The sequence below is a fragment of the Euleptes europaea genome, chromosome 17, assembly GCF_029931775.1.
Source record: "Euleptes europaea isolate rEulEur1 chromosome 17, rEulEur1.hap1, whole genome shotgun sequence".
NCBI lineage: Eukaryota > Metazoa > Chordata > Lepidosauria > Squamata > Sphaerodactylidae > Euleptes > Euleptes europaea.
Genome location: NC_079328.1, coordinates 1,441,430 through 1,454,596, shown reverse-complemented (window position 1 = coordinate 1,454,596; position 13,167 = coordinate 1,441,430). Strand labels below are relative to the sequence as shown.

General features: G+C 46.4%; 1 protein-coding gene across 1 annotated transcript in view; it reads right to left on the bottom strand.

Annotated features, from left to right (window-relative positions):
• The window catches only part of GABBR2 (gamma-aminobutyric acid type B receptor subunit 2), a 725,909-nt gene that overhangs the window by 181,854 nt on the left and 530,888 nt on the right, over positions 1 to 13,167 (bottom strand). Inside the window, exon 12 of the mRNA XM_056862472.1 lies at positions 4,866 to 4,973. Coding sequence (XP_056718450.1) covers positions 4,866 to 4,973 — 108 coding nt within the window. The remainder of the gene's footprint in view (positions 1 to 4,865; positions 4,974 to 13,167) is intronic.

Sequence of the window (13,167 nt, the reverse complement as noted above, 5' to 3'; positions counted from 1 at the left end):
TGGTGTGTGCGCATTACTCCCATCCAGCAGACACCTCACTGGCTGCCCACCAGTTACCAGGCTCAATTTCTGGTACTGCCCACAACCCGCAAAGCCCTTCCTGGCCTTGGACCCTCACATCTGCAAGGCACTCTCTCCCCCTCAGCTCCACCACGACGGCTTCTCTCATCCGAGTAAGGCTTTCTGCTAGGTGCCAACCTGCAAATGGGCCTGATCAACAAGCGCCTTCTCCGTGGTGGCCCCCACCTTGTGGAACGGCCTGCCTGAGGAGGTCTGGGAAGCTCCCACTCTCCTGGCTTGCCACAAACTTTGCAAAACTGAAATATTCAAGAGGGCTTTTCTGCGCAGGCAACAGACTTGCACAGTGCTAAATTATTCACAGTGTTACTTAGAAAAATTATTAGGGACTAGAGTCTATACTACTGTGTATAGCTTGTTGAAACCAAATGATGGAAAATTCCATAGTAGAATCCTAATTTCAACAAGCTATACATATGTGTCATGTTAATACTTATGCTGTACTTCAGTTCTGTTTTTTGATTTCTGGTTGGTTCTGCAACCTTAATCTTATTGTGTTGTTTATTGAATGTCCCATCTGTCAGTTGCATTGACTCCCTCTGTGTAATCTGCCTTGAGTCCAAGCTAGAAAGGTGGACTATAAATAATGTAAACAAACAAATAAAACAGTGATTTTTTTTCATCTACAGAAAAATCATCTTTTTACACCCACCCTCCCCAGTAGATAGATCTGGAAATGAGAAATAACAGTGATGAACTAGAGATGTTAAGAAAACGTAATCTGGAAAAAAAAAGAAAAATGTTATCTCAGAACTTAATAAAATAAAGCATAGAGCCTAGGGCTATGTTATCAAAATAGGACAGATCTTAAACCATTTGATGAAGCCGGTGTGTGTGTGTGTGTGTGCGTGTGTGTGATGTAGAATTTGAAAGTGCTGACAAAGCAGGAAGAGAATACTGCAGTACAGCAACTCTTCTCATGAGGAAACTGGCCTTCTCGAGAAGGGTGCTGGCGCTCTCAGCGAGGCAGAGCCACACACAGGCAGCATCTTTCCCTTGGAGTAAAATGGGCTAGGCTGTGTCCCGCCAACTGATTCCCCTCCTAGACTTCTCTGCTTTTCATTCTACACCCTTGTTAAGCATGAATACTTCAGGTTTGGAGGAAGACTCCACTGTTAGGCAATAATGAACATACAGTAAATAAATTTACCCTTCTAACACACACAAATCCCCTCAGCTTTGGAAATTACAAATTGTCATCAAAATTACCCACAATTCAGAAAAGATCTGAACTACCAGAAAATGGCAAGATGGCCCAGGACAGGCAGGAAATGCTCCCTTCCCCCTTCCCTAAAATTCCTACCACCTTGGCAAAAATCTCCATGTGGAAGTTGGGCTTCCAACTTCCAACTGCATCAGCAACAGCCACCAAAGATGACAGCTGCAGTTTCTCAACCTAAGGACAGCAACAGCCTCCTTTTGAGGCTCCTTCTCAATGACATGTATGTCAACAAACATCAGTACCAACCAGTGGAAGAAAAATAGGGACAAAAACTCTTGGCACACCATGATGAGGATCTTTCAGAGCAATTTGACAATAGGATGGCAACAATGAGGATAAGGGCACTACGTCCAGGTCCAAGCTGCAATGGCAGTCATATATCACACCCACACTGGCAGAGCATATAATTTAAACTCCAGAAACCACCACATCCAGACCCAATACTTTCAACTCTACAATGCCACACAGCCAAGCTGGTTGCTCCATCCTAGAGATAAAGTCAAAGAATGCAAGCATTAGTATCAACTTGATCCAGAGATCACACGTGGTTAAATTAAGATAGTGCTATCATGAATACTGATAATACAATGTGATCCCAGTCTTATATCCATCACAGATGGGGAAATCTGAAATATAAGAATTAATCGTTGCCCTGTTGAGATTGTTCTGTGATATGTTTGAGGTAAAATGTTAGTGACTGTCAAGTAAGTTATTTCTTAGTAACTTGCTTAGTGATAGCATGTCATTTCCCTCATGGATATTAATGTAGAGAAGATGTTTCTATGACAGGATCTACCTACCAGCCAGGCTGGGGGTCTGAGGCCGGTTTTCACCTGTGTGCACTGAGCTAGTGAGAAACAGGTGGGAACTCGAATGCAGCCAGTTGAGAAGTCAAGAGTCTAAGTTTCAGGAGGGAAGAACAGCACTGCTTGCCCGGGGATTTGCACGCTCTTCTACGCTTGTATACTTGTATACCTACTATTTTATCCACAGTCTCTTATCACAAGAAGAAGAAGAGTTGGTTTTTATACTCTGCTTTTTGCTACCTTTAAGGAGTCTCAAAGTGGCTTACCATCAACTTCCCTTCCTCTCCCCGCAGCAGACACCTTGTGAGGTAGGTGGGGTTGAGAGAGTTCTGAGAGAACTGTGACTAGCCCAAGGTCACCCAGCTGGCTTCCTGTGTAGGAGTGTGGAAGCCAATCTGGTTCTCCAGATTGGAGCCTGCTACACTTAACCACTACGCCATGCTGGCTCTCCAAAGGAAGTGACCACGTAGTAGAAGTAGTCTCTGGAACTTCTCAGAAAGTCTCTGGAACTCAGAAACACAGGGAAGGACCCCCTAGACAGCCTTGGAGTAACAACTGCTAAATCATGTCTCCAACAGCTGATTTCCTTCTAAGACACAGAAGAACAAACTTTAACGCTGTCTCCCCTTGCCCTATTTTCTGTGGTTTATACAGAGACAGACGGGGGTCTTTCTAGCACTCCGTCTCCTGGTTTCAAAGAGGATGTTTCCAACCATCATGCAGGCTGAATGAAGCTCTTTTCCTTGCCGGAAGATCCACTTGCCAGAAGATAATACATTCCAAGGCACTGCTTGAAATGAAAGATTGGGGCTCCTGCCTACAAGAGAACCTACTTGCAAGCAAGCTCCCACTGTGCCATTTCAAGGTGGAAGCTTACTGGGACCAATTAGAAGGCATCTTACAGGATGAGTATCTCTTTCCTGGCATACCTGCTTCCCAGGAACAAAACAAAGGATAGAGCTTGAATCAGAGACTTTGTCAGATGAACATCACTAACTGCTCAGGAATTCTGCTTCCCTAGTATGATATGCACAGTCACCCCCACTTAAGAGGTGGTAGAAGATTCTGTACCAAAGAAATAGTCAGCTAAATGGTGAGAATGATTCTTGTGAACATACGCATTGATAGATTATGCTTGTCAGGTAAATTCTCTTCATTAATTTGGCTTCTCAAAAATTCCCACAAGAAATTAGGATTACAAGGGGATCATATGAAGCCATTTTCAAAGAATGCTTTTTTAGCCTTTTGCAACCCCAAAATCGCATTCATCAAAAAATCAAAGTTTGCCTTAGAGGTATGAAATTTGGCATGAAGAATTTTTGTAAGGGGCCAAATTTCAGAAAAATCTGATGAAGGATGGCTCTGTATTTTTTTTTATTATCAATAACTCTACTTATAGTAAATGTTCTGGTCCCTCCCCCCCCCCATGTGTGTGTGTGTGTGTGTGTGTGTGTGTGTGTATAGGCTGGTGAGGGGAGAATGGGAGAAGGATGTTGTAAGAGTCTTATATTTCCCATAGGGGAGAAAAGCAGGGCATAAATTAGGGAATGGGGAATGTGTATATTCCCCAGCCAAAAAAATACCCAGAATTCATAGAATCATAGAATTCATTGTTTTGGTTGACCCGAACATATCTGAAAGTACCCCAAACACTCCCAAAATTCCAAGAATAATGAAAATTATTCTCCTGGGATTTTGGGAGTGTTTCGGGGTTTGGGGAGGCCAGGAGCAGGAAGAGAGAGAGAGAAACTGGCCCCGGCAAACAGCTGTTAGGTGGCATCACTGGTCCCTTTCAGTTTTAAAGGGCTATTATTCTCTATAAGAGTAGGCCAGGCCTCCAGAGTTAAAATTTAAATCAACCTGAGGCAATTGCAGCTGTCTGCTGGGGCCAGCTTCTTCTCTCTCCCACCCGGCTCCTGCTGCCTCCCAAAAATCTGGGATAATGGAATCCATGCCCTCCCCAAAATCCAGATCTGAAATTAATACAATTTTAAACTTCACATCCCTAGTTTAAATATCTAAATAAATAAATATTTTTTGCCTCCGCAAAGCATAATTTATCCTTTTAGTCAAATTTCCAGAATATTTCATGTTTGGTCATTTGTTCAGTGAAAATCCTTTGTGTATTATGCTGCATCTTAGCCACCTTTCACCATATTTTTTTCCAAAATTAGGCCAGATTGTACCAAGTACCAGGTGTGGCCCTATATGACTCCTCCCTCCCAGCTCTGTTTTCTTGTGAGAATTTGTTGGGGGGAGAACAACTTCCCAGGCAAAGATCATCTATCATTGGGCAGGGACACATGAAACAATTATTCCTCATACTGGCAGGGAATGGCTGACTAACTTATGTCACTTGACTCAACTGAATTCTTCTGTCTTAAAAACAAAAACAAATGGGGAAGGATGAAGAGCTGCCATTAAATAAATGAGCAGCCACATAACAAGACGTTACTGCAAAAAGTTTCTGCTTCAAACATTCAAACTTTCAAAGATAGAAGAGGTCTTCACATGAGAGAAACCACAGTTTAGGAAAAGACATTTTGCATGTCTTGCAGCCCAGGTCTTAGACTGAACAAACTATCTCTTGCTAAGCAGGTGACAAGGTTCAAAGTTCAAATCTAGAGCAATACAAATCACACTTATGATCAAGTCCCATGAACTTCTATAGCATTGTTACATGGTAAAAATTCATAAAACACAGATACAAGTCCCAAAAGGGCAGGGGAAGAAGATGACAGAATAATTTTTATATTCACCTTTTTCTTCATTTTTACATTTTTGAAAATGGCATGGACTCTCCACGTTTTTGCAAACATTGCTCCAAAGGCAGTTGTATAGCCCACTGTAAGTATCCATGTCCGGACCTGAAATGAAGAACAAATTCAGCTTATGTCTTTAACCAAGGCAAGCAGATGTAACCCAGGTGCTTAGGTTTGCGTAGGGATATAAGCTAATTCCTTCTTATATCAACTTCCATGTTGTCTGTCTTCAAGAACCAGGCCCCAGAGACATAAATGTGTGAGAAAAATCAAGTATAATTTCAAACAAGTCTATGGCTTTCATGACTGCTGAAAAAGGCTTAAAAGCTTCAACCAAATATGAACTGAAGTGTCACTAAGCATAATGGGAAATAATGGATGTGCATGCATTTCTCCACAGAAAATTTATTATTGGGTTGCAAATCAGTAACAGTCTTTTGATTTCAACTGGATTTGTAAAAGAAAAGTATTTGAGAAGGTAACATAAAGCTGAGGTAAAGAGTTGACCTCTATCTATATGTCTAATAGCCATGTGTGAAGGGCCATGCGAACCAAAAAACCACACAACGGAGCCACCCAGGACTATGGTAGAGGGTTCTGCAAACCAAGCAGTAACCCCAGGTATGCAGAATTATCTGAATTTAAAAAATCTTTGCCAGCTGAGATATGGGGGGCTCTTCTGCACTCTTCCTTCTGTTGCTTGTGTGTGTCCCTTTTGCCTTGGGGGGGGGGTTCTGCTGGACATACAGCAATGTAATATCAAATCAACCACTAGAGGGAGCAAAACACACACAGAAAAGGAAAAATAAGCAGCAACGGGGACACACAAGCGACAAAAGCAAGAGTGTGGAAGAGCTCGCTGTGAGACCCTCATGCACGATCTCTCAGCCACCACTGTGTGTTGTCCCGGCATAAACACCAAGACCCACACCTCACACACAGTGTGCAGTGCAAGCGGCAGAAGGGCCACCTAGTGTCCAGTGCTCAGGAGAGAACAATAAACTGTTCTGGAGACTACCTGCCTCACCTGGAGGACTATGGCACGGTAAAAAATACAGACCCCAGAACAAGCACTAAACAAGGACAGGGAAATGGAAGGTTAGGGTTAGGGTTAGGAAGGGCGGGAATAAAGAGCAACTGCAAAACTGCAGGCCTTGGTGTCCCAACAGTTCTGAGTGTGGGACAGAGTGTTCAGCTGGCAACGTTGATGATGCACTTAAAATCATAGTGTGAGGTTTTCCAGCCAACCTCAGCAATCCCAAAAAGTCACTCGCTCAGACAGGCAGGTCTAAAGCAGGTAAACGTTTATTCAGGAGCCGCAGGTACAGCATATGCAATCCACAGGTTCAAAGCTGCTAATGACCATCCATTTGTGAGAGTTCCTAACTGAACTGTGCAAATTCCATAAAATCACTTGCTCAGGCGTTGATGCAGAAACAAGGAGTTTATTGAAGGCTTCAGACAGTTACAGGTCAAACACGGTTAAAAGTTGCAAGTGAGCACGTTTCCAAAACTACAGGGTTATATCCCCTACAGGGTAACTGGGTAACCTATGTTATGGGAAGCTACAAGATAAATGGGTACAATACAGACATCAATCAACCCCAGAGGGTTGCTAGGGCCATCTGGCCTCCAAGGCCGAATCTAGCAAGAGGGAGTGACTCAGGCAAGAGGGAGTGAATCAAAGCACAGCAGGAAAGCAATCAGTCAGAGGGGAGGGCATCCCCGTCAGGTCCTAACAGATACGGCGCCTGAACCCAGGAAATGCCAAACGGTGTGAACTGCTTTTACGAGTTCAAAGGAAGGGGGAGCCGAGACCAGCAGATACAGATATGCAAACCCTCACACCATTCTACAAAGCATAACTTTAAGCACAAAGCAACCCCAGGTGCAAGATCAAGCAGGCCTGGGAATTGGGAGATAACAGTGCCTGGTGGGAAGCAGGGAGTGAGCAAGCCATAATACTGAAGTTGCCTGCTTGCGACTCAAGGTCAGAGCAGGGGGGGGGGAGGCAGGGAGCGGGGATAGTTTGAACAGCTCAGGGAAACAAAACCGAAAGATGCTCTTGAACAGAAACGGGCCTAACTCATGTCAAGAGCCTGCCTGGACCGCATGACTCCTGACATTCTGCCACCCTTAAAACCCCCCTCCCGGTTCCGAGACAGGTTGAGGTTTTTGAGGGTAAGCGTCATGAAACTGTCGTACCAGACGGGGCGCTGCTACATGCAGAGCTGCAACCCATTCATCATGTGCTGGTCCCAGATGCTTCCAACGTACCAGATAAAACACTTTCCCTTTTCTTATTTTGGAATCCAAGATCTTAGAGACTTCTAGATGCACCTCTCCTCCCACTACAGTTGGTACTTCGGGTTTAGGTGCTGGATGGAACTGGGGAGCTGCTACATAGGGTTTGAGGAGACTGATATGAAACACTGGGTGAATTCCCCTGAGGGCTTTGGGAAGCCCTAGCTCTACAGTCACTTCGTTGATTACTCTGGTGATGGGATAGGAACCCACATACTTGTCACTGAGTTTTTTACATGGTCGTAGGGTCCCGAGGTTCTTGGTGGGCAAGTAGACTTGATCCCCCACCTTAAAATCCCACCCCGGGGAACGGTGTTTGTCCGCATGTTCCTTGTACTTGCGTTTAGCCCACTCCAGATTCTTCTGAAGCCACAGCCACGTGTTCTGGACCACCTGTAACCAGTCCCCCACTTTGCCTTTTACCCCCTCCTCCCGGCGTAGGTCTACGTTCCCAAAGGGACCAAAGTCTCTGCCGTATACCACCCGGAAGGGGCTGTACCCGGTAGACGAGTGGGGAGCATTGTTATAAGCATATTCAGCAAAAGGCAATAGATCTACCCAATCGTCCTGATGATACTTCACATAACAGCGTAAATAGCATTCCAACACTGAATTAACTCGTTCCATCTGTCCATCAGTCTGAGGATGGTGTGCCGAAGACAACCCTTGCTCCACCCCCATTAGTTTCAAAAGGCTTTCCAGAATTTAGCCACGAATTGAGCCCCCTGTCGGAGATTATCTTACGTGGGAATGAGTGATGTTTCTTCACGTGTGTGATGAACATAAATGCTAGCTTCTGGGCTGTCGGTAAACCCATACAAGGGACAAAATGCACTTGCTTAGAAAATAAGTCCGTCACCACTCACAATACCGTCTTCCCCCTACTGGGGGGAAGATCCGTAATGAAGTCCATGGCAATGACTTCCCAGGGAAGTCCGGAGTGAATAAGGAATCCACTGGGTGGTCGCTTTGACTGGAGTACTGGGGAAGACGGGACAACGCATCTGCCAAACAATTTTCCTTCCCTGGAACATGCTTCAGGATGAACCGGAATTTGGCAAAGAACTCTGCCCAACGAATCTGTTTGGCCGATAATTTTGTAGACCCTTTTAACGCCTCCAAATTATTGTGATCGGTCCAAACCTCAAAGGGGACATCAACCCCTTGTAGAAAATGCCTCCAGAGAGTGAGGGCATGTTTCACGGCCACGGCCTCCTTTTCCCAAATGGGCCAGTTGAGCTTGGCTTGGGAGAATTTCTTAGAAAAATATGCACAAGGTTGCAATCGTCCACCCTCCCCCATTTGCAAAAGCGCCCCTCCCATAGCCACGTCTGATGCATCCACCTGAACAACAAAAGGTTTCTCACAATCAGGATGTTTCAACACGGGTTCAGATGTGAACCCGTTTTAGCGTGTCAAACTCTTGTTGGCATTAGGGAGTCCAAAGCAACCGGGTGGAAGGCAACGTGGCTGCAGACCCCTTCCCTTTGGTCTGCAGCAGAGAAGTGAGAGGTAAGGCAACCTGCGCAAAGTCATTTATAAAATTGCGGTAAAAATTGGCGAAACCAAGAAATTGTTGTAGTTGCTTGCGAGTAGTGGGCACTTCCCACTCCACTACTGCCCGAACCTTTTCTGGGTCCATGGCGAGACCCTGCTGCGATACTATATACCCCAGAAATGTTATCGATGACTGGTGAAAGTCACACTTGGAAACCTTGGCATATAACCAGTGGGCTCGCAGCTGACTTAGCATCTCCTTCACCAGAGCCACATGCTCGTCCATGGTCCGGGTGTATATTAAAATCTCATCTAAATAAACAATCACTCCTTTAAACAACAAGTCATGTAACACCTCATTAATCATTTGCATGAAGACACTCGGGGCCCCAGTCAATCCGAAGGGCATCACTAAATATTCAAACATTCTGAAACAACTAGAGAAGGCAGTCTTGTGTTCATCTCCTTCTCTGATCCTAATGCAATGGTACGCTTCCACTAAATCTAGTTTAGTAAAAATCCGACCTTCCTTCAACTGAGCGAACATATCTGGAATGAGAGGAAGGGGGTAGGCATTAGTCTGCGTGACCGCATTGAGTCTGCAGAAATCTATGCAGAGTTGCAAATCACCAGTCTTTTTCTTCACAAAGAAAGCGGGTGCCGAGTGAGGCACCGAGGACGGACGTATGAACCCCCTTGCCAAATTAGTGTCCAAATAGTCTCTTAACACCGCTTTTTCCTTAGGGCTCATGGGGTAGATTTTCCCTTTTGAGAGTTTGCCCCCCCCCACCTCAATTGCACAGTCAGTGGCTCGGTGGGGGGACAATTCATCACACTCGCGCATATCAAATACATCTGCAAACTGCATATTCCTTGGGGAGTTGAGGCGGCGGAGCCTCTGCTGGTGGATGCTCTTGCAACACAGCCACCTCCCTCCTGTGCCGGTCACACTGGGCCTGCGAAAACATAATATTCCGTTCTTTCCAGTCTATGGTAGGACTATGACCACGTAGCCAGTTCATTCCCAACACTATGTGGTACTTAATAGTGGGGGCTATGGTAAAATGGAGCTGTTCCCAATGCTCCCCAACTCCCAAAGCGACCTGGGATGTCCTGTGCGTGACCGGCCCCCCCTTAAAGTCACTACCGTCCATCTGGGCAAACTGGATGGATTTGGGCAATTCCACCCTCTTTACCTGTAATTCACGTGCAGTCTCTTCATTAATCAAAGTCCGAGCACAGCCTGAATCAACTACTGCTGATACTCGTAACACGGGTCCCCCCCGGGGTAACGCGAGGGCGACCTTAATGAACACATTGTCTTCATGATCGCTTACCATCACTGGAGCTCCCTGCTCAAGGTCCGGAGCGGCCTGCTGTGGACCTCCCTTTACAGCAGACCGGCGGCGTTTTTTGCCAGCGGGCTCCACTCTTCCTCCTCGCTGGAGGAAGAGGAGTCTTTATTTGTAATCCGTGGTTCCGATGAGCTGGTAGCTTTCGGTGGTTCTTGGGTGGGTTGAAGCTGAAGAGCCGTGGGTGTCCCCCGTCGTCCCGGCGGGGCGCTTCTGCGGCGCACCTGTCCCTCGGTGTGCACCTTCTCCGATTCCACAGCTGCGGGCTGGACTGGGGCCGTTTTTTCTGACCAAGATGGGCAACTAGCGGCAAAATGTCCCAAGCCTCCGCAAACGAGACAGGCACCACTCTGGAAACGTTTAATCCGTTCTGCTGCTGACGGACCCCCTCCTTGCAGGGACCAAAAGTCTTTAGGGGCACCTGGTCTGTCTCCACGGGGCTTGGCCTCCCACGCGGTACGCTGCTTCAAGAGCTGCAAAAGTTGCCTACGGTTTTCGATGTCGGCTGCATGTCGCACCCATCCCTCTATGTCCGGAGGATTCCCTTGCATGAAAGCCCAGTGCTGCAATTCAGGATTGAGCCCCTCCCGAAAGTACTGTACCCAGGTGGCCTCGCTCCAGTCCAGGATTTTACTCGAGAGCAATTAAAACTCGCTAGCATACTGCACTACCGACTTAGTCCCTTGGCGCAGCTCCAAAAGAGCCGTCTTGGCCTGTTCCCCCTGGCCTTCAAACCGGTTACGGAGGGCTATCATGAAGTCATCCAAACTTCTCAAAACTCGGGAGTGCAGTTAGTACTGTTGCAACATTCACGCCGCCGCTTCCCCCTGAAGCAGCGATGCAACGTATTGAACCCGGCTTTCGTTCGAGGTGAAGGCTGCACCCTGCTCCAGCATGAACACGTCCACTTGGATCAGGAAATAAGACAAAAGGTCGCTCGACCCATCAAACGTCACCTTTAACTCATGCCGGGTTGGAGGCGCTGGACCCGGCCTGCCACAGCGGCAGAGGTGGTGGCTGGACTGGTTGGTTCACAGGAGCCGCCAATTGGTTGTCAGGAGGACGAGGCTGCTGTTGCCGCAAGTCGTTCAACTCATGCCACATCAAGCAGGCCTGGGAATTGGGAGATAACAGTGCCTGGTGGGAAGCAGGGAGTGAGCAAGCCATAATACTGAAGTTGCCTGCTTGCGACTCAAGGTTAGAGCAGGGGGGGGGAAGGCAGGAAGTGGGGATAGTTTGAACAGCTCAGGGTAACAAAACCGAAAGATGCTCTTGAACAGAAATGGGCCTAACTCATGTCAAGAGCCTGCCTGGACCGCATGACTCCTGACTCCTAACACATAGTCCATTGTTAGTATTTATGCTGCAGCTTTTGTGCTCCACTTTTCACCAGGCACATTATCACAGGCAGCGTCTTCGTTTCAAATAGAAAAACTCAGCATCAGACAAACATCAGACGTAAACATTAAGATATTTATGTTTAACTCCTAAGCGGGTAATAAAAGCAATCGAGACTTGGAAAGGAACATAAGAACACAAGAAAGGCCACGCAGGATCAGACAATGGTGCACCAAGTCCAGCAGTCTGTTCACACAGTGAGCAACCAGGTGCCTCTAGGAAGCCCACAAACAAGATGACTGCAGCAGCATTGTCCTGCCTGAGTTCCACAGCCCCTAATAGAATAGGCCTGCTCCTCTGATCCTGGAGAGAATAGGTATGCATTGTGACTAGTATCCATTTTCACTAGTTGCCATGGATAGCCCTCTCCTCCATACACATGTCCGCTCCCCTCTTAAAGCCTTCCAAGTCAGCAGCCATCACCACATCCTGGGGCAGGGAGTTCCACAATTTAACTATGCATTGTGTGAAGAAATACTTCCTTTTATCAGTTTTGAATCTCTCACCACCTTCAGCAGATGACCCCACATTCTAGTATTATGAGAGAGGGAGAAAAGCTTCTCCCTGTCCACTCTCTCCATACCATGCATAATTTTATAGACCTCTTTCATGTCTCCTCTAACTACCTTCTTTCCAAGCAAAACAGCCCTAAAGCGTTTCAACCGCTTCTCATAGGGCAGTTGCTCTGTGGTCATTCTGGTTGCTCTCAAGCGCTACAATATCCTTTTTTAGGTGTGGTGACCAGAATTGCACACAGTATTCCAACTGTGGTCTCACCATTGATTTGTACAAGGGCAGTATGATAGCAGCAGTTTTATTCTCTATTCCTTGTGTAATTATGGTCAGCATGGAATTTGCCTTTTTCACAGCAGCCGCACACTGGGTTGACATCTTCATAGAATCATAGAGTTGGAAGGGACCACCAGAGTCATCTAGTCCAACCCCCTGCACAATGCAGGAAATTCACAACTACCTCCCCCCGCACACACCCCTAGTGACCAGAAGATGGCCAAGTTGCCTTCCCTCTCATCATCTGCCTAAGGTCACAGAATCAGCATTGCTGACAGCATTGCTTCATCGAGCGATCCACTACCACCCCAAGATCCCTTTCTTGGTCTGTCGCTGTCAGCACAGATCCCATCAGTGTATATGTGAAGCTGGGATTTTTTGCCCCAACATGCATCACTTTACACTTGCTGACATTGAATCTCATTTGCCATTTTAATGCCCATTCTTCCAGTATGCAGAGATCCTTTTGGAGCTCTTCACAGTCCGATTTTGTTTTAACCACCCTAAATAATTTGGTGTCATCTGCAAACTTGGCTATTTTGCTGTTCAATCCCAACTCCAGGTCATTGATGAACAGGTTGAAAAGCACCGGTCCCAACACAGATCCCTGAGGGACCCCACTGCTCACTTCCCTCCATTGGGAGAACTGACCATTGATTCCTACTCTCTGCTTCCTACTCTCTGCTTCCTGCTGGTTTTCTATCTTCATAACTGGTATTTTATTTTTTATTTTTGGTGTTTTAGCCCTGGAAATGAAAGAGTCCTGACCTCTATACCCTGCGCCTGTCACGGTCTGACATAATTATGGTATTTTGTGTACATGTGCAGAATTAATTCCATGTAGAGCTTGAATACATCATGTAAACTGAACGTAAACTGCAGAGGCTTGTGTAATGAAAAGCCTGTGAAATCCAAATGTCCTTAGAACAGGCTGACAGAATTCACTCAAGGTCAGCTCT